A 25,895-nucleotide genomic window follows, 5' to 3' on the forward strand; every position below is an offset into this window, starting at 1 on the left:
AAACGACCCATAATCCTCAACACCATGTAACATAGTACGGAGAAAGACCGTGAATAATATTCTCAATCCAACACGGTACTTCCACACTACAGATTAGACTGAAAGCTTAATCAGGGCGCAAGGTGCCCCCATTGCTGTCGACGCACCTCTTTTTTTTCTTCTTCATCGGCGGTAAATCTTGAGATACAATACAGTACAGCACACACAGTGCGCCTTTCTCGCTCGCCCTTTCCGCATCCTCATACTTCCTCTCCTCTTCTCCTTCCTCCCACGCTCCGCGGGCTACCGTTCCCACCCTCACGCCTTCCCTCCCTGTCCCTCCCTCCCCTTCCAGCTGAATCACAGGATCAATCACAGCTTCGATCTCACCCACCTCGGCGGTCTCTTCTCCTCCGTAAACGCCTTGATCCCTTCGGCAAAATTGGGACCACTGACCAGACGAGGATACCACTGGTCTGCCAGGGCTGTGACGGCCTCCTCGACATTGCCCATGTCCCAGGCCATGCGGATCCCCATGCGTCCCACGATCACGGCATCTGGGCTGTTCTTGCAAATGTCCTGTGCCCACCGCAGCGCAGCACCCACGACACCACCACCTTGGTCGTCAGGGTCCACTATCTCAGAGATAAGACCCCACTCGTGGAGCGTCTTGGCGTCCACATTCCTGCCGGTCAGGGCCAGCTGCATGGTTCTCTGCAGGCCGATGGTGCGGGCCAGGCGCGGCAGACACCCCGCCACGGGCACAATGCCTCTCTTCGCCTCGGGCAGGGAGAAGACAGCCTTCGAGGACGCCACCACGAGATCACAATTGGCCACCATCTCGAAACCCCCGCCCATGCAGATGCCATTCACCGCTGCGATGATCGGCTTCTTTCCTGCCCGACGCGGCAGCCCAGCAAGGCCAGGGGCGCTCATGTCGTTGACCACTCCGTTCTTGTTCATCTCGTTCCACTCTAGACAAACCCTCTTGTCGTTAGCCCTTCTCCTTCTTTTGGGGTTTGGTTGGAGAAAAAAGAGAGCCGAACAATGGGGGAGGAGGAGAATGGTGTACAGGTGAAGAGACCGGTCACAGTCAGTCCGTCCAGGCATACACACCTTGCAGGTCAGCCCCCGTGCAAAAGGCCCTCCCATCGCCCGTGATGATACCCACCAGGAGGCTGTCATCTTGGTCAAACGCCTCCCAGATCTCTGCAATCTCCCGGCTGGTGGTCTTGTCGACACAATTGAGCTTCTGCGGTCTGTTCAGCGTGACCTGCACGACCTGCTCTTGTGGAAAAGTGACTTTGAAATGCTGAAACTCGAGTTGTCTTGAGCGTAGGCGAGACATGATGGGCAGATTGGTCTGTATTTGTGTTGTCTTTGTGTCTGTGTGCTTTGCTTGCTGACCGTATTAACTGACACTTGGCTGAATTGAGTGGGAAATTCGTTTGGTCGGTAAGTAGTATTCCAGGTCGGTTAACTTCAACTTCTCCGCGTCGTCGAAGAAGCACTTGACCTTCCATGACACTACAACATACTAATGTACTATACTATGGTACTGTGTAAGCCACTACCATATTACACCGGACTGCACCTGCGCGTCTTCCATGGAAAATTACTAGTATGGACTTCTCTTCGCTCCTCGGATCGGATCATGACAGACAGGCTCCATCCTCGCACCGTCTGGAATAGGGGGAATCCCTACGGCTATGTGTGGGTCTATGCCGAAAGAATCAAGGGCAAAAAGACATACTATACTGCTATGTACATACATAGTACTGTGGTAGACTTGCACAGTCTGCTTGCACTGGAACGTCCTACGCGCACCGTCATGACCACTTATTCACTGCTACAGTATGCACACACAGGCCCCCCCCCCCATGGGAACCCCGGACCGGAGACTAGGTTCTTTTGTATGGTCAGTGTCTTGTGCCGATGACCGCATCGAAAGACAACTTTTCTCTTTTGGAGATCACAAGAATCGTTGAGTGCATTTGTTTCTACGCAGTCTGAATAGCATCTCACTCACACACGCTCCCCCCTCCCCCATTCTCTCTTGTCATACGGGCTACTTGTAATCAAACACACTGCCTCAAATAATGGGGTCCAACACGAGGGCATCGTCCAAGGGGACCTATCCCCTGGTCAAACTTCCCTACCCATTCCTGACGACATACCGAGTGCAAAAGATTGAAGATTCAACGCCCAGGCTTGTCCTGACCTTGGAAGACCAGCCAGCAAATGGACGCGCCCTGCCACAACCCCTGCACTCGGACGCGCTCTCCTTCTTCGACCTCACATATCCCGGCGAAAACGAGTGCCCGCCCATCGCAGAGAACAACCCATGGGCGCGAGCACGCCGCGCGCCCTCGACCGTCTTTCAGTGGACTGGCGCCAGCCCGCCCTCGCTGGACCAGATCTGGAACGTCGTCCACGCAATCTACCTCGCCCACCCGGCCAATGAATACTTCAGGCTATCCCTGGCCGGCGAGGGCCAGGAAGTCCTCCGGAATGAACTGCTCTGCACGGGGCTAGGAGTTGAGCATCCAAAACCAAGGCTGGCCAAGGACAAGGCAGATCCGCAGCCGGGAGAGGGCGAACTGCTCGTGCTGCGGAGCTCCTTCTGGCAGGGCGCAGCCTCGCCCACAGGGCCACGGCCTATCTGGGTGGCGGGCGACGGCACAGACGGGCCCCTGAGGAAGTCTCTGGCGCAGTACCCGCTCATGCCGGAGAACTACACCATCACCAACAAGTTTCCCGACGAGCCTGTATACACGCGCCACCCTGTGCGCCGGCCCAAGCCGCACCCAGGCTCCATCGTGTACAGCCGCTGGATCCCCGAGACGGGAGCGCACTTCTCCCTCGAGGCGGTCGACTGGCAGAACCAGGAGCACCTGAAGCTCTTCAACACGTGGCAGAACGACCCGCGCGTGGCCAAGGGCTGGAACGAAACAGGCACGCTAGACCAGCACAGAGAGTATCTTCGCAAGCTGCACTTTGACCCGCATGTGCTGTGTCTCTTTGGCCGCTTTGACGACACTCGATTTGCTTATTATGAGCTCTACTGGGCAAAGGTCAGTTATGGTCCTCGGACTCGGTATCCCTCTTCCCCCCACCATATACGGTGGAATTATCGAGGCTGACGAAAACCCCTTCACGCCACACCCATTACTTGTTATAGGAGGATCATTATGGCGCACACTATGACGCTGGTGATTACGACCGAGGCCGCCACTCCCTAGTAGGCGACGCCTCCTTCCGCGGCGCCATGCGTGTCAACGCCTGGTACTCGAGCTGCATCCACTACTGTTTCCTCGACGACCCCCGCACGGTGAATGTGGTGGGCGAACCCAAGGCCGCGGGCGCCATCATCCTCTCCTACGAGAACGCTCAGGGCCTTACAATCGGCAAGTACGTTGACTTTGCCCACAAGCGGTCGGTCCACTCCGTCTGCAGCAGGGAGAAGTGGTTCCAGCTTTGCCCGCTGTTCTGGGACGGAAGGGAGAGGCCGCTGGAGTCGGCGGATCGCGCGGCCTGGAATGCCAAGCTCTGAATTGATTGCCATTAAGTGCTGAGAAGGATGACGGTGGGCGTTTAGAATTTGCATTATGAAAGGGGACACAGACAAACAAAAAATAATGAACGGCTCAACCTCGTGGGCGAGGCTCAGTTGGGGGTGTGTTTGTGTGTTTGTGTGTATATAGTAAGTTTGTGTATATGGTGCAATATGTACAGCAAATAGGGAGCCTCCTTTGGTGCATCATCATATTCATCCAGTGGCATGCAACACGAGCAGCCCCTTCGCATTCACATGTCCTACAACATACAGCATTGAAGGTCTGCTCCACCAAGTCGGCGGGCATAGCGCAAAGTCCACGCGTACGATCATGGCAACTGACCAAGCACATCATCACAGCGAGGCTGCATCCAGAGACCCCGGTGACTGGTTTTTTTTTTTTTTTTTTTTTTTTTTTTTTTAACTCACTTCTATTATGAACCCCACGCTCTTTCTGACATATTCGCATTCATAACGTCTGACCTTTTCGATCTACGTGAGGGCGGTACGCCAAGCCGCTTGCCTGCTATAGACCCGTGGGGGTAAACTTGCCAAAGACGGCAGGTCGTCTTTTTCTTTCCCTTTCTCATTCTCGACTATGATACAAGCTTTCTTGGGGCAGGCAGCTAAGCTTCCTCATGTGCATCATTCACGGTACGGCAAAACGGTAAATGGCCTGACTCGACCCGAGAAAAAGGTTGAAGATCTACGGTGCAGCAAAGCAAGTGTGCGCGCGTGCAACTCGGGCCATAATGTGTGGCGAGAGCCGGTAGATCAACACAGTACATTATAATACTTGCATTACTAGTAGGCATTTTGGAAAGGATGGTCAGGTCATTCCATCGTATAGTACTTGCATTACGTGGATCCCAAGCGGGGCATATTACTTTCAAGATCTCGACGCCCAGGAAGGCGGGTGTACTCACTGTACTGTGTAGTATGCACGATGATTTGGATCCGTTGAGGACTTTGGAGAAGAATATGGACAATGTTGCTCGTATAATGTTGTTGAAGTGGGAGCAGCTTGTTGTAACCCTCTTTCAAAGACGGCCCACAGACCTCCAAGAGCAATGAGTCGGGCTATAGGAAGGCAACGCGCTCACAGTCAATTATCTACATACTATTTCCTTTGACGCACTGTGAGATGATGCATTTATGCAATAATCTGGAAAATATATTGACTAGAAGAGACCCCCCACTCACACCCCCCCTAGCTTTTGGAGCCTGGTCAAAGGTACCCACTGAAACCAATACCAACCATCGGCTAGAAAAGGATCTGATAATTTCCGTGCCCACTTGGCTGGTCGAAAAGATTTATCTGATCGCGCTACCACTCGCAGTCCAGGGATGTCCTCTTTGAGTGAATGAGCTAGCAAGGCCCATCCAGTGGAACCTTGTGTGGGCATTTCTCTCCCACCACCAACCCTTTCCTGTCCTCCTCCCGCCCCCCCCCCCTGAGCTCTGGGCGGAAAACTCTGCATGTCTGGAACAAGGCCGTCGGCCCTTTTCGGGACCAATCCGTTCATGTGGCACAAAGGTTTTCTTGTCGTGATGGGATCAGATTACGGAGATGTGGTGGTGTACCATAGGTCCCATAGTAGTGATGGATGGACGACCAGACGAGAGAGGGGCCCAAAAGTCATGCGTTCCCACACGCACACACCCCCACCCACGCCGACAGACATGGAATCACACTCGTCTTCCCACTCCAGATTGGTCTGTTTTGACTGGCCCTTGGGCAATGCTACGTGTGTCGTGCTCGGAGGAGAGGGAGCGGGGGGGGGAGGGTGGTAGGGGACCCACACGCACCGGATCTGATAAGATTAATACCTTCCACTCAGGCATTGCGCCACGCGGATACCCGAAGAGGAGCAACAAGGTCGGAAGCTCTACCCTCTAGACTCTTGGGCTTGAGGCTAGATCCTCTCTGGATTACGTTCCATGGTGCGCCCATTGAGGAAAAAGAGGGGGGGGGGCAGGCGGGAAGACATGGAGAGAGGGAGAGAAAAGAAGAAAAGCAGAGCGGCAAACAATTGTATCATGGTAACTATTACATGCTCCCTGGGACGGTGTATACTTTTCTATGACATGAGAAAGAAAAAACCAGGTACGCTCACTGCCTGTCACTTCAAATTCGTAAAAAGAAATCAAAACTGTGCTCGGGGGGTTCTACAAGAGGCAATGCCGAACCTATTGTTCCTGCAGTTCCATCATGAATAACAGACAACAGCTTGAGAGAGTTGAATGAGTGATACTAATTACGGTATGTGCATTGCAGAATGCATCTCGGCACATAGCCGCCAGAGACGAGCAACGCAAGCAAGACTCCATAGGCGGACGAAACTGTTCCCATCCACGGTCTGGATTTCCCTTAGTAGAAGAGGGGGGAGGGTCAAAAGAGAAGAAAACAAGACATCGAGTCGTCACCTTTCGGATCCGACGTCGGAGAAAGTCCAATAAAAGACCTGATCTGAGGGTACGGTAGTCCTCCACTAGAACCCAATACCCATGTCCAACAAAGTACCCCCGAAGTGGCCCTACTAGATAAAAATCGCACAGTACAGTATTTGTTTAGGCCGGCCTGCCTTTGGGGAAATTTTCATCCACAGTGTCCCAGCACTATTTGGCCTGACGTGGTCTCGTTTCGTTTCGTTTCCCATCGATCACCACCAGAAAGGGTGTGTTATATCAGATTCGTCTCTTCGACACCACACACCCAAAGGGGACAGTTCCAAGTATTGTCACTACACAACAAGAACAACATCAGACAGAACTTTTTGCTGCCTGTTTCTTTCCGCTGTCAACAAGATTGGGGCCTATCGACAGCGCCAAGGGAGAATCCATCCAGTCATTTTTCTGTCGCCATGTCTTCCCCTGAAGAGCTCAGTAAGACGGCTCAGGCCACCGACGATGCCATTCCAAGTGACGATAGTGTTGACCAGCACGACCTCCCCAATGAGACCGACCAGCGTGGTGTTCAGGATGTCGAGGCCGTGACCTTGAGCTGGTCCCGGCTTTCGCTGATCCTGGTGTTTCTCAAGTATGTTGTTGTTGTTGTTGTTGTTGTTATCCATCCCATCCATTCAATCAATCACACAAAACTTGGCGCAGATATCTCTCTCGTCCGCCAAACAAAATCATCACCATCATCAAATCGCTAGTCGACTAGCCCCGATTGTCTGGATGTTGTTAACATTGATCACCCGGTCCCTAGCATCTTCCTTCTCTACTTTGTCAACGCGATGCAGTCCACCATCCTGGGCAACCTGCTTCCGTACGCGACAAGCGCCTGGGACACCCATTCGCTGCTCAACGTCATCTACGTGGTGGCCGATGCCATGTCGGCTGCCATCTACGTGCCCCTGTCCAAGATTCTTGATGTCTGGGGCCGTGCTGAGGGTTTCGCCCTCATGACCGTTTTCGCTACTTTGGGCCTTATCCTGATGGCGGCCAGCGAGAACCTGGCGACATTCTGTGCCGCATATGTAAGTTTCCTTAGCAATATCACTACCTCTCTCCTCGCACAAATGGATCTTGAAGAAAATAAGCCAGAGGGAGCAAAAGAAAACATGTACTAATGTGGCTTGAAAAACAACGATAGGTCTTTTACACCATTGGATTCGGTGGCATGACCTTCTGCGTGGATGTGGTCACGGCCGATGCCTCCAAGCTGAAGAATCGAGGTCTGGCGTACGCTTTCACCTCGTCTCCGTACATCATCACGGCCTTTGCCGGCTCTGCGGCCTCGGAAAGCTTCTACTACCAGATCAGCTGGCGCTGGGGTTTCGGTGTCTTTGCCATCGTCTTCCCTATCGTGGCGGCTCCGTTGTTCTTCATCCTCAAGGCCAACATTAAGAAGGCCAAGAAGCTGGGCAACTACGTCGAGCACAACAGCGGACGCACAATCTTTGAGAGCATCTGGCACTACACCGTGGACTTTGATAGTGAGTATTTTCTTTCTTCTTCTCCTTCTTTTGTCAGTCCATGTTTGGAATTTTATCAAGAAAGCAGCAGCAGGAGCAGATAACTGACAAATAATCTTTTCTCCTCTTCTTTTTCTAGTCCTCGGAGTGGTCCTCTTCTCTGTCGGTCTTGTGCTCTTCCTTCTCCCCTTCGACATTGCGGATTCCGCCCCCGACGGCTGGGCCTCAGGCTACATCATCGCCATGCTGGTCGTCGGCTTCTGCCTGCTGCTGTCGTTCGCCGCCTTCGAGAAGTGGGTGGCCCCCGTGCCGCTGCTGAGCTACCACTTCCTCACGGACCGGACCGTGCTGGGCGCGTGCCTCCTCGACGCCACGTACCAGATCGCCTACTACTGCTGGGACAACTACTTCACCTCGTACCTGCAGGTGGTCAACGACGTCAGCCTCGCCGAGGCCGGCTACATCAACAACACCTTCAACGTCGTGTCGGGCGTGCTCCTCTTCGGCGTGGGCTACCTGATGCGCCGCACCGGCCGCTTCCGCTGGCTCCTGTACATCGCCGTGCCGCTGTACATCTTTGCCCAGGGCCTGATGATCTACTTCCGCCGCCCCAACCAGTCCGTCGGCTACCAGATCATGTGCCAGGTCTTCATCGCCATCGGCGGCTCCATCTTCATCATCGTCCAGCAGGTCGCCGTCCTGGCCGCCGTCGACCACCAGCACGTCGCCGCCGCCCTCGCCCTCCTGTACGTCATCGGCACCATCGGCGACGCCCTGGGTGCCACCATCTCGGGCGCCATCTGGACAAATACCTTCCCCAACGCCCTCGAGTGGTACCTCCCCGAGTCCGCCATGGCCAACTTCACCATGATCTACGAGGACCTCGACACCCAGCTCAGCTACCCCGTCGGCAGCGAGACCAGGCTGGCCATCCAGGACGCCTACGGCTATGCCCAGACCAGGATGTTGGCCGCCGGAACTGGCATCATGGCCCTGTGCTTCATCTGGGTCTTCCTGATCAGGGACCTCAACCTGAACAAGCTTACCCAGGTCAAGGGTATGGTCTTCTAAACGAAGCAAAGAAAGGGGAAGAAGAGAGAATGGGTGTATATACTTCTTCTTGCTGTGTTTGCAAGGAGGTAGAAGGGAAGAAAAGGGGGCGGCTGATGGCCGCTTGAAGAGAAAGGAGAATGAAAGAACCTTGTCAAAGAAGAAAACAAGGTTGTGCCCCGTGACGGATTGAATCATGAGGTCAATGTTGTCAAATGGATGATTTTGTTTTTACCCCCTCATTTTTTTTTTCCCCCCCTTCGCTAATAAGAGGAGGGAGCAGTGGAATGGACGCAGTTATGATCTTTCCAAGCTTGTTTTTATCACAATACCAGCCAACAATCTCTGGATATAATAAAACAATGGGCTGCTTGCCCACACAGATACTCAACTCCCGTCCTCCTTATGCAAGATGCCTGCCCCATGACAAGTTCAAGTAAGTGTTGCGACCTTGCGCCCCAAGCTCTTCTTTCTTTTCCGTTGTGTAGAATCACATCTTAGAACGTGTGGCTTGGAAAAGATGGACAGATTGACAACCGGAATGGTGGTCTCTATGCAGCTTACCAGTAAGAAAATTGTTAATCTTCTTTCTGCAACTTCTCAAGAAGAATCCAAAAGTCCTTGATTGCAGGCGTCAAGGTCTGATTACGAATCCTGGAACAGTGGCTTGGCCTGCAAATCCAGCAGCACAGCACGCTGCTAGCTTTCAAGTTGTCTAACGTGATTTGCTAGATGGTGCTATACTGCTTTGCTGACAGCATCTCAAGCGTACGGGGGAGGTTCGTATCTTCTTCTCTACTTCGTAGCCTTCGGTCATATGGGTGCAAGCGTGACTCGTTCATCTTTTCTTCTTCCTTTTTTATTTATTTTTTTTTTTTATTTTTTTTTTTTTTTTAAGTAGTGTTCATACTTCTGTGAGATTGGTTTGGGAATCAAATAAGTATCGAGCAACTGAGCTTGTTTTGTGGGGATAAAACCATGACTCAACCAAGGAATTTTCACAGCTAATACTATGAATGTACAGAGTTCCTACTTCTATCTCGCAGATGGATTATACAGCAATTTGTCAATGTCGTTGTGGCCTTATCCAACTGGGAATGCCGTGTCTTGTTGATTACTACTTTGGTCAACAATATAACCAAATGCATGTGCTTACAGCTTGGAGGAAATATGCTCATTCGTCGTTTCTAAGCATGGAAATCGACTTCTGTGAGAATAGATCATGTTTTGACATCTGGCCAGGTGATCTAGAAGTAATCCCCAGAGGATTTGACAAGCATCCCTCTTGCGCCCTTGTCATGCCCTTTGCGCGCCTTACAAATGGCATGGACATCCTCAGAGACACGGATAAAGGTGGGGATCTAGATTAGCGGTGACTTACGAGCTAATCATTCTCCCTCATACAAACTTGCTCTCAAGATTTTTTACTTTTTGTTTTATAGAAAATCATTCCTGTTTCCCTTTGTCATTTCATTTCCTTCTCCAACTCAATTAGGAACACCCAAACATGGCAAGCCAAGACTATTCCCCTCTGCTCGTCATCCCGCGCCCCTGGTCAACCACAACCACCAGCCAAGATGCGCCGCAGCCAGCGCCCATACGAGCGCCCACAGAGGCCGATATGACCAAGACCTTTGGCAGCCTTCTCCCACAAGCAACATACCTGACCACGCCCCAAGGGAGAGCAGCATACTATGACTACCCGCCCACCACCTCCACCAACACAACAACAACAGCCCCATCATCCTCTTCCCCAGACCACCACGCAGCACCCCTCCGCATCCTCATGATCCACGGCATCCAAACCCCAGCCCTGGGCCTCCAGCCCCTCGCCACAGACCTCCGCAGCCGCTTCCCAACAGCTCACATCGCCCTGCTCGATCTCTGGGGCCACGGGTTAACCGACACCCCTCTCAGCCCCCACGTGCCCTCGCTGTTCTACAGCCTTTTGGACGCGGTCCTAGCTGCGCTGGGATGGCAGAGCAGCGGCACGAGCAGCAGCAAGGTGCATCTTGTCGGGTACTCGTTCGGCGGCTCGCTAGCGGCAGGGTACGCGGCGCTCCGCCCTGAAGCGGTGGCTTCTGTGTCCTTTATCGCGCCGGCAGGGTTGATGTGGCGCTCGGCTCTGTTCTCGGAGGAGGCGCAGACGAGGCACGAGCTCGCGGGTCCCGCTGCTGCCACCACCACCGACAACGGTGATGTTGATGCAGAGGAAGTGAGCAGCAGCAGTAGCACGCTTGATCTGGTCCTGGAGTTTCTCGAGGGCGGGAAATTGGTTGTGCCGGACGACTGGCGGGAGAGGGTGGGCAAGGGCGAGGTCGTTGCGGAGGCTGTGCGGGACTGGGAGATGAAGACGCACGCGGGCCATGCGGGCAGCGTGGTTGCTATCTTTCGAGATGGCGCCGTGTTTGATAACCATGCTGCATATCGGGCTGCCGTGGAGGCTGTGGGCGTGGACAGGTGTCTCGGGGTGGTGGGCGAGCTGGACGAGGTGTGCAGCAGGCAGGATCTGCTGGATGTTGGGTTCTCGAATGTTGCTGTTGTCCCGCAGGCTGGCCATGCTGTTGTTAGGCAGCGGGTCCCTGATGTTGCTACTCTTATCGAGGAGTTTTGGAGAGGCTTTAAGGAAATGTCTGGAGGGCAGGACGCACTCGCATCATTTGCAAACCTGAGTTTATAACAATATTAGAAATGCTAGTGTAAGCTTAAGAGAAGTAGAAGAGAAAATTGAAAGAAGAAATAGAAAGGCAACAAGAAAGAGAGAGAGGACCTTTGACTTACTTGTAGATCCCTTATTTCTCTCTTGTAGCCCTCACATCTTTTGTCCCAAACTTTCTGCCAGTAATCAACATGTAAAAAAAAACAGTTCTCACGCCACCATTTGGCCACGCTGGTTGAGCGGGCAAGTATTTTCAAGAGTACCGCCCATGGCCAGACTGAATCCAGCTACGGCAGTGCATGCTGAATCTTGATTACATACACACCTATGTATGTTGAGTCAGTACTTATAATCTGTTAAACGTATCAGATGGACAGAACATTGAGATGATTAATTAGCCAATAAGAAGGCGCTTGTAAGGAACTCCTGCCCTGCGTTCCCCCTTCATCACCTCCAAATATCAACACGCAGAACGCCGTGCTCGTCCTCATCAGAAGGAAGACGAAACGGAGTGAGAACAAGGTCAAGGCTGAGGCGAACAGTGACAGCACTATTATTAATACGTCAACAACGAACACCTCAGTGATCCTCAGGCCTGAGATATTTGCTACCTACTTTGGTATAACATTGGGCAAAACCAGAGGCAGGGCGATACATGGCCGGGGCTGTCAATTACCTAGGTAGCTGTTGAGTAAAGTCTCTCCTCGAAGGCTTTCGAGGCCCTACAACTATTGCTTGCGTAATTAATTACGTACGGTGTTCCTGCATAAAGGGCTGGTTGGTAGAATGGAATAAATTACCATCCTCATCTATATCACTCGATAATTACCTTGCATGTAATTCTACAAATATGAGCACTCCTCTCCCACTCACACATGCCCCCCCCTTCCTCCCCAAACACCAAGGAGAGAAGATGTAGGCAAAAGACGGCGTGCCTAAGCTCACGTTAGAAAAGAATCGACTAATCCCGAGATCGGCTCTCCACCAGCGTTCCACACAAGTCAAGTCAAGGCAAGCGGTAGCCCTCCACTTGACTTGCTAACTATTTTGGCCGCTTGCTTGTCTTCTAGTACCTGGCCGCTTGATTCGCTTGGTGACTTGGTCACTATACCGGATTAGGAATGTACGATAGATATACGAAACGAAAGGTGGTGAGAGTAACAAATGAGCTACGCACGTGGTTCAACCGGTACAGAGGCATATGATGATAGTTTTCCTTGTTACGCTCTGATCCGCGCGAGGTCCCTCGCTCAAGTGCTGAAAGAAACATTTCTGACCCCCTCGAATGCCTTTTTTTGGCAAAAAGCTGCTAGGCAATGCCTTTCCTCCTCATCTCTGCTGCTGGTCCTGCCAGCGTTCCATTTTTCAGCCAGTCCTTGAGGCACAAAAGGAGCTCGAGAGTGCTGCTCTTCATTCTCCTCCTCTGCGAGGACATCGTAAGCTTCCCTTGGCTGAAGACTCTCTCGCATTCGGACGACATCGCGGGGATAGATAGGACGTCGAAGGCCATCTGTGAGAGGGCTGGAAACTCGGCCTTACGCGCTGCCCACCAGACGAGGGGCTCAAAACCATCGTCGTCCTCGTCGTCCTCTTCTAGCTGGAGATATTTCTCCAGCTCTGACTGTGGCCGTTGATGCTTTGGCCTTGGTTGTGCCCTGAAGGCGGTCCTCCACTGCTTCTTTGGCTTGTTATGTTCTTGATCTTCCTGCAAGCTGGGTGTTGATGCTGATGATAAGGCTGGATCTTTATATGCCCAATATTTCTCGTAAAAAGCCTTAAACTCTTGTTCAACATCGTCAGCAATAGCTGGCGCTGCTGTACGAATACCAACCAGGCGATATTTCGGATGCAAAACAGCAGCAGCAAAATATATAGGGCATTCGCGAAGCTTGCTCTTATATCGCTTGAGAATTGCCAACGCGTGGGCTACTGATTCTCTCAGAAACTCAGCACCTTCAAGCCCACATTCCTCGGGGTATATCTCAGCCTCTTGTTGAGAACCAACATCTGGCCATTCCCGTACTGGAGTGCTGGGAAATATATCTGAAGACTGTGAAGCTCGACGGCGAGGGGAGGATCGAGGGGAGGGTCGAGGGGAGGGCCGAGAGGAACGCTGAGAGGAGGGCCGAGAGTAAAGTCGAGAGGAGGGTCGAGGGGAGGGTCGAGGCGAGGGCCGAGAGGAAGGTCTTGAAGGGGCCTGATATCGCGATGAGGGCCGCTGGAGGGCTGGTTTCTCTGCATTTGGCGAGACAATAATCTCCTCAAGGATTTCTTCTTCAGCATACGTTTTTCTGCCTCCAAATCTCTCCTGAAAGGACCGCAAATGCTTCTCGAGATCCCACAAAGAACTGAGAACATCATGAACAGCTACAGCGTTCCCCTCGTGGTGTTTTGTATGCCATAGGAATGGCTGCAAAAGATCTCGAGTTGCCTCAAGCACTCGCCAGTCCTGCTCACTCAAAGGTTGTATTTTAGCACCGCTTCGAACTTGCTCTTTAACCCAGAAATCAATAGGTCTTTTCAGCCTCAGCAGCCGCGATATCTCAGCCTCTGTTGAGTTCCATCGCGTCTCCTGAGCTACCACTGGCCGCAAGGTAGATATATCGCCAGTTTGCTCATCTGTAGGGTCTGTAGGAAGCGGTGGTAGTGGCATCGTGAGGTCTTGTGCTGTTAGCTGAGGAAGGGCCTCTGCCAAAAAGGCTGTAGTGTCCTCGAGATCTTGGTCCTCTGGAGAAAACAAAGAGTTCTGAACAATCTTCTCGAAGTCCTGAACCCGCTGTACACTTGCCTTGAGGAAGACTACAATAAGATGAGCGCGGCGTATAGGTCCTTCTCGCTGCCACTGATCCCACTGATTCCTCTGTTGCTCGAGTTCCTGCTTAAATATTAGCAATAAGCCAGGAAGATACAAAACAGCTCGACTTACCTCATCAGCATCGCTGTCTTCAGCCTCGAGTATCTGTTTAGCGTTACCAGAGAGGAAGCCTTTGACAATAAGGTTAATAATATGGCCCCAGCAGCGGCATCGCCGTTCAATCCGCAGCTTCTCAGCTTCACGATGATTGAAGCCGTACATCTTGCGAAAAAGAAGCCTTGTTGCCTTGTCGTTCGTGCTGTCGTTATCAAAAGTAAGCCAGCCGAGCCGCTCCTCAAGCTGAAAAGCCATAATAACCTGATGGAGATGCCACTGGAGGTTCTCGCCAGTATGCTGGCCGTTGATCATCCTCACTGCTATAAGGCGATTTCGCAGCTTTGCATCGCTATCAACAAAATGCGCAACCACTGCTAGAATGCCTTTGTGGTTAGGCGAGGTCCAGAGATCAGCAGATAGATGAATCTTCGAGATAGCCTCGCGCTGGAGCTGGAGCTGAAGACCAGCTAGGTTCTCGTGAAACGCCTCAAACAGCCATCTCATCACTGTGCCATCACTTCGAGGGAAAAAGTGCTCCGTCAGGGTGCTATTCCAGACCATCAACAGCTGGCGGAACTGAGGCGCCTCGAGAGTTGAAAGAGGTATATCGCAACAAGCAACCAGCTCTGTTATAGCCTTCTTCGCAAGACTAACAACTGCACGAGTTGGAGCGTTGGCAGCGTCTTTCAAGGCATCAGGCGCTGTATATAGACTGCTGTTGTTGAAAAGGCCACGATGATTTATTCTTCGCCGCTTTCGCCGGCCAAGCTCCTCTGGGCTAACCTCCTCTTTCTCTGCCTCTGCAACAAGCTCTTTCAGCTTGCCAAGGTTATGGCCCTCGTTATCGCGACCTTCGAGATGCTTTAGAGCTGCTGATATGCTTGTCGAGATACTGTTACGCGTAGTATATAAGGTCTGTCGATTATTTTGATCGCAGAGGCGACAGAACCACCAATCCGCTGCAACTTTGCATGTGCCGTCAGCCTGTACGATGACCTCGAAGAGCTTCTCGCCGAAATGCCAGATATCAGACCCGTGGCGCTTCCTCTTGGCCGATGATGTTGGCATCCAGCGAGCTGGGACAAAGGCATGGGATCGTCCTGGAACCTTAATGCGTGGGAGGTCTTTGAGGGTACCAAGAGAGAACTGTGCTATGGCATCGTGGGCATCGATCTGCTTCTGGATAGAGGTATATCTCGCATGGCTAAGCTGGTTGAAAGCATTGCTATTAGCCATGATAGTGAAAGGAAAGCGATGATAGATAAACGCGAGGACACCCAGGTGCGAGACGCGAGGAAGTAAACGCGAGGATGCCAAGTACAAGGGTAGAAGAGGTACAGAAGAGCTTGCCTGCCAGCGGAGGAAAAGACTTAATACGGATATATAGGCCGAATAGCCAAGGGCCAGGGCAAAAGCCTAGGCCAAAACACCAAAAACCCCAGCAAGGTTGCATCCAGAGTGGGCCGCGATAGCTTCAACTGAGCCTATAAGGACCCACAATAGGACTGAGGCAATTCGCTTGTTCGCTTGCAAGCCGCTTGGTCAAAAAGGCCGCTTACTTGTCTTGAAGACCATCGCCAAACCGTCAACTTCGCTTGTCAAGCCGCTTGATTCCGCTTGACTTGTGTGGAACGCTGCTCTCCACTCGGATGCAGCGTCATGTACCAGAAACAAATTAAAGGATCAACCCCAGACGCATTCGATATTACGTGGCAGGACGCTCAAGATCGTCATTGCAGTCAAAATTACGCATGCACAGATGGCCAACAGGGTCTCGACTGCAAGAGATGCAAAGTATCGCCACCGACAGGATCGTAATTACGTGGCCATACACATGATTGGAAGCATCTTGGCGGGCTGATGTATCGATTTGAGCAACGTCTGAGCGAGGTGGTACACCTACAGTATGTGTTAAAGTCAAAGGCATTGTGCCAAGATGACGCATAGAGAAAACCGGTCACAGCAGTTGCAAGGGTCGTTGTGCTGCCTTCCCTTTTCCTAAAATTAACCATACACCACACTAGTTTTGATGGAAGGTGAGCCCCGGCTTGAGACCTGCCCAGACCGTTGCTTCACACCAGCCGTTGCAGCGAATAGCCTTAGAGTTCTTTCCAAGGTTCTTAGGCAAATGTACCGGGTTGTGGGGCAGTTCGGGTATCATGACAACCCGTTAAGCAACGGGATTGTGACCATCCTTTTACCTGTCCACGCACTCACCCCTGCTTACAAGAACAAGTCCAAGTAGTAGTTGGACGTAAGGTTCTTTTTCCACTCAATCACCACCGGCTCCCACCTATCCCAGGCGACGTGTCGCATATACTACGTTAAGCAAAGAAGCACACTCGCGCACGCAACACTCCTCCCAGAACGGCCGCGTAATCCAATTATTGTGAACCTGCCGCATCCAGCCACACACAGCCGATCATCACAAATGTCTGAGAGATGATAGGCGGAATCAAAGTCTTGGCTTGCCTCCTTGCTTGCATATGATGGAGCCTGCTGGGTTTGTGCCATAGTTGACGCTCTCTGGAGCTTCCTCTCAGGCCTCAAGCCTAATGCTTTTGCAACTGGTCGTTTGTGCTCTGCTCCAAGATTGTGAAGGATGCCCAGGTTCTTCTCTGACTCTGTCCGAGCCGAGTGAAACGCTGAAAGGGACCATACAAGGGCATGAAGCCTTTCGGAGTGAGATGCCCGTGGGCCGTAACAAGGCATGTTTGTCCAGTCGAAAGATGGTCGCGGCACACCGATGCAGGAGGCAGGTCTTCTGCTTGTGGTAATATCATGGACTTTTATCACGATGATCGACTGTACGAGCAAGGGGTCAGCAAGGGGTTGATATGCCGCCAGGGTGGTGGCCGCGTTGAGCGTCTCCATGTCCTCCCCTTTGTCAACCCCGTCCGAGGGCCTTCAGCAAAATCGAGTACAAATATAGCTTGCCTCTCCTACACTCGGTCTGTGTGTTTCGTCTGACAGGCGCATCCTTTACCAAATTTCTACCGTATATAGTTACAGACATGTATCTGACGACAGCGGCCACACTCTCCTCCCTCCTGTGCCTTGCGGCCTTCAGCAGTGCCCACCCAGGGCATGAAGAAGCTGAGCGGCGGGCGGCCTTAGAGCGACGCGACTTTGTGCGCAGCGCCAGCCGCAGCCTCGCAGGCTGTGCCGACAAACTCGAGGCCAACGGCGTGCTCGCCAGGGCGGCGGAGCGGCGCGCGGCGACCTTCGCAAAGTACAGCAAGCGGGCGGCCGACCACCAGCAGCTCGATTCGCGAGACTTAGCCCAGCTGCTCAACACGTCGCACCTTTCTGACCTCAATGTGACGGCGACGACCCCCGAGACGGAGCTGTTCAACAACAGTGGGACGTGCATCCTGAACCCAGAGGGCGACGTGGGCCCCTTTTACGTCCTGGGAGAGAGCATCCGCTCCAACCTGACAGACGGGCAGCCGGGGGTCCCGCTGATCCTGGACGGGCAGTTCCTGGACGTGGAGACGTGCGAGCCCATCGAGAACCTGTACTGGGATCTCTGGAACTGCAACACTACGGGAGTGTACTCTGGGATCGCGGGCCTGGAAGGCGACATCAACGGGAACAGCGCCGACCTCTCGAACCTGAACGCGACGTACCTGCGTGGGATCCAGCCCACCGACGCCGACGGCGTGGCCCAGTTCCAGACCGTCTTCCCTGGCCACTACAGCTCGCGGGCGACCCACCACCACGTCATCGGCCACATCAACGCGACGGTGCTGCCCAACGGGACCATCACAGGAGGCAACATCGCGCATGTGGGCCAGCTCTTCTACGACCAGGACCTGATCTATGCAGTCGAGGCGACGTATCCATACAGCCTCAACACAATCCCGCTGACGCTGAACGCGGACGACCAGATCCTGCTGTCCGAGACGGACGATGTCGACAGCGACTCGGACCCATTCATTGAGTATGCTTACCTCGGGGACGACCTGTCTGATGGTCTGTTTGGGTGGATCACCATCGCCGTCAACGTCACTGCGTCGTATGATCCAACGTACCGCTTCGTGCGCACCTCGACTGGCGATGTTCAAGAGTGCGGTGGCACCCAGGGCGGTGGCACCCTGCCTGACGACCCCTGCGATTTCTCGTCCACGGGGACCACAGGCACGGGTAGTGGTAGTGGTGGTATCGGAGGTGGCTTTCCGCCTGGTGCCAGTGGTGGTTTCTAGGGGTTGAGTTGAGTCGAGTTGGAGTCGAGGCTGAAGAGGTTTCTGTTCGAGTGTTAATATTCATGTATGCCCGAAAAAAGAAAAGAGTGGAACATAAAAGAGACGATGCTCGCTCTCAGTAACCAAGATAGAGTCGACATAGCCTCTCGTGCCTTTCTTCCATCACTTGACCCAGAATCAAGGAATTTCAATTAAGTTCTTTTGTAGCCATTTGTACACTGTGCATACTTTGGCTGGATGCTTGCTTAAGGTTTGTGTTGTGCTCCGGTGAAAGTCAAGAGAGTAGAGACCTTCAGAGGTTTATTTTGTACGTAATATAAGATCCTATGCACTTCAACGTCTGGAGATAGAGTGGTGGATGTGCTGACTGCCCTCAGGTGAGGCGAGGTAGAGTTCGCCTGTTTAAGCTGTTGACAGTTGAAGAGCAAAATAGGTAAGGAAGACACAGAGGCACATAGAAGGAGTAGGAGTGTCGTCTCCGACCATATATTCACACTTGCCAACGGCCCGTGCCGCCTGTTGTGCTTCTTGCTCTTGCATTACGTGAGACAACCCCCCCTTTCTTTTCCCCTTTCGTGCCGGACGTGCCTCTCCTGTTTGCTAAGCAGCCATTACAACTACTTGCCGTCGTGTGACCGCAACGGATACTGTGATGTATCAACTATGCTTCTTCCCAGTGCTTGCGATGACTCAAAGACAAGGCAAGTACTGTTCCACGAAGATCACAAATGTGACAGTTGGACCCACAGATTGGTCCATCTGTTGGAGGGAACATGGGGGATGAGGAGCCCATTGCTGCGATGCGTGCACCTAGGCAGATGTTGACACGGATAATGCTCTTTCCTTCCTCAAAATGATCTGTTGCAAGTGCAACTATGAGGAAGGTCAGAACTCTGGGTGGTGTCAGAGCTCGTCATTGTTCGTCAAGTAACGCAGGAACGGCAAGGACGACTGCAGAGACAAGTGCAGTGAGTGGCTGCTGGCTGTTGTGGCGGTCTTCGGGCAGTGAGCCTTCCTTCCTTGCGTTTTCCCAGTTGATAATGAGCGAATAGAAATCGTACCTGCCTTAATTTGGAGTATGATCTCTCTTTGATTTGCCCGACTTTTGATCTTGATGTATGTTCTGCTTTGCTTCAAGTGCTCGAGGTTGATCGAGTTATTCTCTGCTGGTCGGCGTGTCTTCTTTAACAGTATCGCACGATCATTATCAATGAGTACGATGGACACCGTCTAACCCGAACTCTGGCTCCTCTACGTTCGCGTCTGTGTTCGTGCGTGCGTGCGGGTCTGTGTGTATCAAGCTGAGGTTGTGTTTTCTGCCAGTTGTTGTCCACTTCTGATACAGACATCTACACACATCGGCATCCTGCCTCATCAACGATTTACTCACGTACCTGGAGAATTCTGTGTGGCAGGCCACTTCATATCACGACGACTTGTGGTTCATTCTCGGCTCCTTTTGTCACGCCTGTGGGACAATCACGCAAAGACGCGAAGCAAGCAAACAAACTGCCAAATACATCAGCAACACGCTACATTTCCAGTAGCAGGATTCCTCTTTCTTATTCTGCACCTTTGAAATACCAGATCAGCTCTAGTGCCACGTTTGTTGACGAATCTATCACACTCTTGACTTTTCACCTTCTCAGCACACCAGAACAAAGCATTCGATTCCCAACAACCCATCTCATCCGCATTCCCTACTTCGCCATCCACACCCGTTGTTGTCTCGCTGTCTGTGGCAATTTCAAGATGCAGGTAAGCTTCACATGAACCAGGCCGGGGTTCCTTTTCAGCCCTTTGCAAATCACTCCTGCCCCATGACTCTGCACGCAAGCGCAAGCGCTTCGGCAAGTGTCGTTGTACCAGACTCCGGTCGGCCAGTTTCTATCAAAGTGACCTGAGAGCTGAAATACATGGCTCACAGATCGTACGTACCGTCTTAAGCCTTCTCGGCTATGCATCTCTGGCCGCGGCTGTTCCAGCCATCAATGTCAGAGCCAACTACTTCGTCAACAATGTCACTGGTGACCGTTACCAGATTGTCGGTGTCGCCTATCAACCTGGTGGTAGCTCTGGCTATGATCCTTCCTCTGGAACGGATGCTCTGACCAATAAGGATGCTTGCCTTCGTGATGCCGCCCTCATGCAGGTACTCGGTGTCAACGCTGTCCGTGTTTACAACATCAACCCTGACCTCAACCATGACGAGTGCGCCTCGATCTTCAATGCGGTACGACACCCTGTGTCCTTCGATTTTGGTGCTGGGGTCTGGGTGGGAGAAATAGTGGGTGATCAGCTTGCTGACTAGACATAATGCTCAGGCGGGCATCTTCATGTTACTCGACGTCAACGCGCCTCTGGCTGGGGACAGCATCAATTCGCTCCAACCAGGAGCAAGCTACTACGCCGGCTATCTGAATCGTACATTTGCTGTCGTCGAGGCCTTCAAGAGCTATCCCAATACCGTCGCATTCTTTGCCGGCAACGAGGTTATCTCTGACGTGGCAACCGGCTATACCGTCCCTCCCTACATGCGTGCCGTCACGCGTGATCTCAAGAACTACATCGCCCGGCACTCCGATCGCGCCATTCCTGTGGGCTACAGCGCCGCCGATGTTCGCTCGATCCTCTTCGACACGTGGGCGTACCTGCAATGCGACGATACAGCTGGTGATGATACCTCCTCGGGCGACGCGAGCCGCGTCGACTTCTTCTCGCTCAACAGCTACTCGTGGTGTGGCAACAGCTCCTTCACCGAATCTACCTACAACCAGCTTGTCGCCGGCTTCAGCAACTCCTCCGTACCCATCTTCTTGTCCGAGTACGGCTGCAACGTGCCTGAGCCTCGCGTCTTCACAGAAGTGCCCGTGATCTACAGCACTCAGATGAGTGGTGTGTTCAGCGGTGGCATTGTGTATGAGTTTGTCCAGGGCAGCAATAACTATGGCCTCGTCAACTATAGCTCCGACGGTACTGCCCAACTTCTCGACGACTTCTACACCCTCAAGGATCGATATGCTGCCTTGAACTTCGCCACCATCCAGGGCGTCGCACCACCTGCCAACAGCCCCTCTGTGCCTACGTGCAGCGCCAATATGATCACCACGCCCGGCTTCTGTACTGACTTCACCGTTCCATTACCTCCTTCCGGAGCGGAGGACATCATAGCCAACGGCGTGAGCCCCTTGCCGAGCGGCAAGATTGTGCCAATTAGTACGTTGCTGCCACCGGAAACGAATACCTTGAAATTGAAAAGAAAGAAAGAAGGAAAATTACTAATCAGCTGCTCTAGATGACTACACTGTCAATAGCACCGTGAAGGACAACCATGGCAATGTCATCACTGGCCTGAAGGTTGTACCACTGGCCGAGGATCAAATCAATCAGCCTGGCAGCAATGCCGCCGTTGCCAGCACGTCGGGTAGTACCCCGACCTCGAGCGGCATGCCGACGGGCACTACGAGCTCTGCCTCTGCCACGTCCACACCTAAGGAGACGAGTGCAGGGACAGGTGTGCGACACGTCCAGAGCGAGTCGATACCACTGGTGGTGGTATCTGCTGTCGTCGCTAGCTTCCTAGCCGGCTTCCTCGGCTAAGAGTCCGTTCTACACCTGCGTCATTCTTGTGCCCTGCGTGCTACGTAGGAACCATGTGCACCTCTCTTGCTTGTCTGCAAATATGAAGGGGGCACAAGTTTGGTGAAAGGCTGCCTGGTTGGCGTGAGTGCCTCGATACGGCGCAGCATCGAGATGGACCCGAAGGAAGGTCGCACAATTTTTTTAAGGGAAGAATTCTTCCGAGTATCGGCTTCCGTAATACCATCATGCCATGAGCATTTCAGTTCTTCTACAGAAACTAAGAAGGAGGGATCCGTTGGTAGGGAGACCATAAGAATGAGGTTATGCAAAAGTTTCATAGTTGATCGTAGTGATGCGATTTGTAGAAGAAGCTGCTCCAATGCAGTCCATTTCAGTCGGCCTGCAGACACGAGACACAGAACGAAGCAACAAACAGAGAAGTCCTCAAGAAGAGATCACATTACAGTCCAAGCTCTATATTTGGGTACCTCCAACATTCGAAAGTTTTCGCTCTGGACCCCCGGATGGAGATCCTCCTCTCCCTTCTCCAACAACACACCGCTACCGCCGCCTTTGGTTGACATCATGTAGGTTGAAAATCCGCCCAGCAGCGCCCCAGCACCGGTGTACATGAGAGGTAATATCAAAAGAAGAATGAAAAGAAACAGGCGGTGTGGAAGGCTTAACGTTTCGGTAGCAATGCATCTATAAACCGCGCCATTCCCCCGTGCTCGCCCACACATTGGTCTTCGAACCCTTCCTTCTTCTGTTTACTCCCCCCAAACAATCATCGCATCTCGCTGTCCCCCCTACGGCTTCACTTAACTAGAGAACTCCGCCACCGTGGACTTCTCAAACTCGCCAGGCTTGAGCGCCAGGGGGACGATACCAGACACGTGCATGTCGGGACCGTAGATGTGGCAGTCGAGACCAAGCTCGGTGGTGGCGGCCTTCATGTTCTTCAAGCCCTCCTGCCAGTTGGGACCAGCACGGCGGACCCAGATCTTGACGTTGTGCTCGTTGAGCGCTTTGGCGTACTCGCGGAGCGCGCGGATCACACCCTTGAAGGTGGAGGCAACGTTGGTGAAGTTGGCAATACCACCACCGATGAACAGAACCTTGCCCTGGTCCGACAGGGGAGCACGCAGCATCAGGTCCAGCACAGTGCGGGCGTAGTGGAAGGTCTGCGACTCGGTAGGCGCACCAGAATATTCACTGATTCAATGTTAGCGTCTTACATGTTGCTCTTCTAGGCTTGTCTAAGTGAGGAAGGGGGCGGTAACTTACCCGTAGTTGGCGAGATCGTCAGCGAAGCCAGCAGAGGCAATGGCGTCGGCGTACACGACGGAGGCACCACCACCAGCGACCAAAGTCCAGATACGGCCGTTGGGGTTCAGGACGGTCAGCTTCAGGGAAGCGCCCGTCTTGGCATCAAGCTCAGCAATGTAGGCCTCCTCCTTGGTCAGCTCACGGCCGAAGGGGGCAGGGAACTCCATCGGCGGGCCAGCATCGATGTTGATAGCACCGCTCGCAGGAGCGACATTAGTAAGGCCGAGGGCTGCGGGTGACCGGGCAATGGCCCACTTCACGCCGCACTCAAAGTCGGCGGTCTGGTCAAGCTTGGCAGCAAGATCCAGGAAGTGCACAGAGGCCGAGGTGGCATCCTCGTTAGGAATGACGACGAGGGGGTTGATCTCGAGGTAGGTGAACTGGCAGTCAACGTAGACGGCGTACAGGCGGGTGATGAAGTCGACCAGGACATTGTGCACGCCCTTGGGGACCTTGCTGAGCAGGGACTTTGCGATCTCATCATTGGAAGGATATTCTGACAGGTCGACAGGAATCAAGAGCTTCTCAGCCTTGGCGTCGACATCGCCAACATCAACACCTCCCTCGTGTGTGAAGAGAATCCAGTCGCCCTGAAGTTGTGAATTAGCAAAATCCAAGATCAATGGCGCAATGGCGAAAAGCAATTTTCGGAAGGTCGAAAGAAAGAAATGGACACAGGATAGCGGATGCAACTGCATGGCCACAGAGAGGCTTGAAAGCGGTTGATAACGGCCCGGCACGCGCACCGGCCCCCTTCTCAACCAAATCTGGCCTTCCGTTCGTCCGTCACCCCAGAGATAAATGTAGGAGCCGAAATTGTCCTGGGTATCCACCATCGTGCAAACCAGCTTATTTCCTCCTACTTCACACACACAAAATAAAAACCCCCAGTAACTTTTGATCTTCTACTTGGCCTCTCATCTTTGTTCTGATATTTACCTTGGCAGACAAGAGTTCTGGGTTCTTCTTCGGAAGACTTCTTCCCGACCTTCTCCCTTCACTGCGGGTTGCACTCGCACTTGCGGCCGGCCCCAACAAATCTGTCTGTCCTGCCATGGCCACTTTTATACACCAGAAATCTCGCAACTGAGTTCGGGTTGGAAGGACAAAGAAGGGGGATTGCTGGTACTCACATCGCGGACGGAGTTGATGTTGATGTAGTACTCGGTGTTGGCAGGGTGAGGCACGAAGGGCTCGACGAGGAACTGGCGCAGGACGCCCTCGACGTGCTCGACCTTCTGGGACTTTCCGGCGCGCTCAGCAACCCAGGCCTTGGCCTCAGGCCAGGTCTTATTCAGGGCGAGCAGACCGCTCTTGCCTCGCCTCTTGATGAGCTGGTCAGGCTTCGCGACGAACTTGGCGCCGTCCTGGAGCAGCCAGGGGTAGGTGACCTCGGCCTGGTTCAGGACGTCCTCGACGCTCTTGTCCTCTGGGAAGTGCAGAGACGCCAGTCTTGGGGGCGGGTTGTGCTTGGTCGGTGTGGGCAGAGGAGAGGGCTTGAGGACGGGGGCGCGGGTGAGGTGGTAGTTGAGGATGGCCTTGCCATCAGCCTCGAGAATGGACTTGGCGGACATTTTGGCGATATGGGAGGTGAGTCGCTCAGGAACTTTTCTTTCTTGTCGTCCTTGTTGTTTTGCTTTTTTGCCAAAGGACCTCAAATACGAAGTCGCAATGCGAAAAAGGGTCACAGGTTTCGAAGCAGAGGGTCGGGCTTGCGCTCTAGGTTCCTGAGAAGACAAGAGTCCGGTCAGTCTCGGGGATTTCCAAGTGTGGAAGGTTTCAATTGAGTCAAGAGAGCCCAGCAAGCAATCAATCAGTCAAGCCTTGAGAGCAGCAGCAGCAACAGCAGCAGTTGTAGCCTCTCGGAGCTCTATTGTCGCGGGTGTTCAAACCACACAGCAGGGGGCGCCGCGAAAAGTTCCGGTGTGCCCCTCGGGCTCGGGGAAAGTTTGTGTCTTTCAACGGACACTGCGAAAAGGGCAATGGGGAAAGGATTGGGTTTCCTTGCCTCATTCAAGGAGAATACGCACAGTTCTGATCCTTTTTTCTTTTTCTTTCTCGAAGTTGTCGAAAGTCAACAAGTGGGCAGTCGACAAAGAGAAGGCTGAAAGGAGAGGCTATGATTGCTGCCGTGATCACAAAAAATTCGGGGACGAGAAGGCAGTCTAGAGATCGGGGCTTTGGGCTGCTCAAGTGGGCGGTGGGCTGGTGCTAGACCCCAAGCGAGCTTCCAGAAATGTTCAGAACAGAGCCTGCCGGGAAGGGGGGGGGGTCTCACCTGAGTGATGGTCCCCGTACGTCTGCGCTGGCTGACGCTGAATGGAGGGGCCTGGCTAGAAAATGCTGAGTGGCATTGGCTAGGATCAGGGGGGAACCACATATGCAGGGTCAGGATGGCAGAGGCCAGGGGCCAGTCGAACTGAGGGGTACAAGGGCAGACCCCGAGCTAAAAAAGCTTTGGGGAGACGTAAATTGGTGGGCAATCGGGGCCCAGCTAAGTACCTGCTACCTGTCCCTAGTCGGGGACCGGGATGCCCGGCTTCGCTCAGCGGTTTGGAAGGCAAGCAAGTGCAGAGCCCTCTAAAATTTGGAGGGGCAAGACAGTGACCGCTGTGCAACACTTTCCAGCCTGCCCAGTTGAGAGTTCAGAAGGGGGGTAATGCACTGAAGCCTGGCAGCACCATACTTTCATTCAAGTGAA

General features: G+C 53.0%; 8 protein-coding genes across 8 annotated transcripts; 5 read left to right on the forward strand and 3 right to left on the reverse strand.

Moving 5' to 3' along the window:
- Window positions 1–104: 104 nt before the first annotated feature.
- On the reverse strand, window positions 105–1,327 carry M406DRAFT_345860 (ClpP/crotonase; the record flags this gene model as incomplete). The annotated part of the gene is made up of 2 exons (XM_040922124.1): window positions 105–953; window positions 1,096–1,327. 2 exons carry the CDS (start codon window positions 1,325–1,327, stop codon window positions 352–354), a joined length of 834 nt encoding a protein of 277 aa, XP_040776402.1. The 3' UTR covers window positions 105–351.
- Window positions 1,328–1,976: 649 nt separating this feature from the next.
- M406DRAFT_88309 (uncharacterized protein) lies at window positions 1,977–3,744 on the forward strand. Its single transcript, XM_040926117.1, has 2 exons — window positions 1,977–3,053; window positions 3,161–3,744. Exons 1-2 carry the CDS (start codon window positions 2,079–2,081, stop codon window positions 3,530–3,532), a joined length of 1,347 nt encoding a protein of 448 aa, XP_040776403.1. The 5' UTR covers window positions 1,977–2,078; the 3' UTR covers window positions 3,533–3,744.
- Window positions 3,745–6,217: 2,473 nt separating this feature from the next.
- M406DRAFT_289645 (putative MFS siderophore iron transporter) lies at window positions 6,218–8,893 on the forward strand. Its single transcript, XM_040918865.1, has 4 exons — window positions 6,218–6,575; window positions 6,750–7,020; window positions 7,137–7,479; window positions 7,598–8,893. Exons 1-4 carry the CDS (start codon window positions 6,400–6,402, stop codon window positions 8,527–8,529), a joined length of 1,722 nt encoding a protein of 573 aa, XP_040776404.1. The 5' UTR covers window positions 6,218–6,399; the 3' UTR covers window positions 8,530–8,893.
- A 1,146-nt stretch (window positions 8,894–10,039) lies between these two features.
- M406DRAFT_241068 (alpha/beta-hydrolase) lies at window positions 10,040–11,122 on the forward strand (the record flags this gene model as incomplete). The annotated part of the gene is made up of 2 exons (XM_040916140.1): window positions 10,040–10,673; window positions 10,725–11,122. Coding segments are annotated over 2 exons (1,032 nt in total), but the record flags the coding sequence as incomplete, so codon positions are not given.
- A 1,396-nt stretch (window positions 11,123–12,518) lies between these two features.
- M406DRAFT_234701 (HAT dimerization) lies at window positions 12,519–12,731 on the reverse strand (the record flags this gene model as incomplete). The annotated part of the gene is made up of 1 exon (XM_040915990.1): window positions 12,519–12,731. A coding segment is annotated over one exon (213 nt), but the record flags the coding sequence as incomplete, so codon positions are not given.
- A 4,394-nt stretch (window positions 12,732–17,125) lies between these two features.
- On the forward strand, window positions 17,126–18,133 carry M406DRAFT_231652 (aromatic compound dioxygenase; the record flags this gene model as incomplete). Its single annotated transcript, XM_040915881.1, has 1 exon — window positions 17,126–18,133. A coding segment is annotated over one exon (1,008 nt), but the record flags the coding sequence as incomplete, so codon positions are not given.
- A 1,902-nt stretch (window positions 18,134–20,035) lies between these two features.
- M406DRAFT_67892 (family 72 glycoside hydrolase) lies at window positions 20,036–21,883 on the forward strand (the record flags this gene model as incomplete). Its single annotated transcript, XM_040925106.1, has 4 exons — window positions 20,036–20,041; window positions 20,211–20,516; window positions 20,608–21,499; window positions 21,579–21,883. The coding sequence occupies 4 exons, from the start codon at window positions 20,036–20,038 to the stop codon at window positions 21,881–21,883; spliced, it is 1,509 nt and encodes a 502-aa protein (XP_040777587.1).
- Window positions 21,884–22,307: 424 nt separating this feature from the next.
- Window positions 22,308–25,269, reverse strand: M406DRAFT_88317 (uncharacterized protein). The gene is made up of 4 exons (XM_040926118.1): window positions 25,225–25,269; window positions 24,328–24,921; window positions 23,153–23,784; window positions 22,308–23,080 (listed from the first exon to the last, which is right to left on the reverse strand). Exons 2-4 carry the CDS (start codon window positions 24,766–24,768, stop codon window positions 22,687–22,689), a joined length of 1,467 nt encoding a protein of 488 aa, XP_040776408.1. The 5' UTR covers window positions 24,769–24,921; window positions 25,225–25,269; the 3' UTR covers window positions 22,308–22,686.
- Window positions 25,270–25,895: the final 626 nt, after the last annotated feature.

Source organism: Cryphonectria parasitica (assembly GCF_011745365.1).
Source record: "Cryphonectria parasitica EP155 unplaced genomic scaffold M406scaffold_4, whole genome shotgun sequence".
Classification (NCBI taxonomy): domain Eukaryota; kingdom Fungi; phylum Ascomycota; class Sordariomycetes; order Diaporthales; family Cryphonectriaceae; genus Cryphonectria; species Cryphonectria parasitica.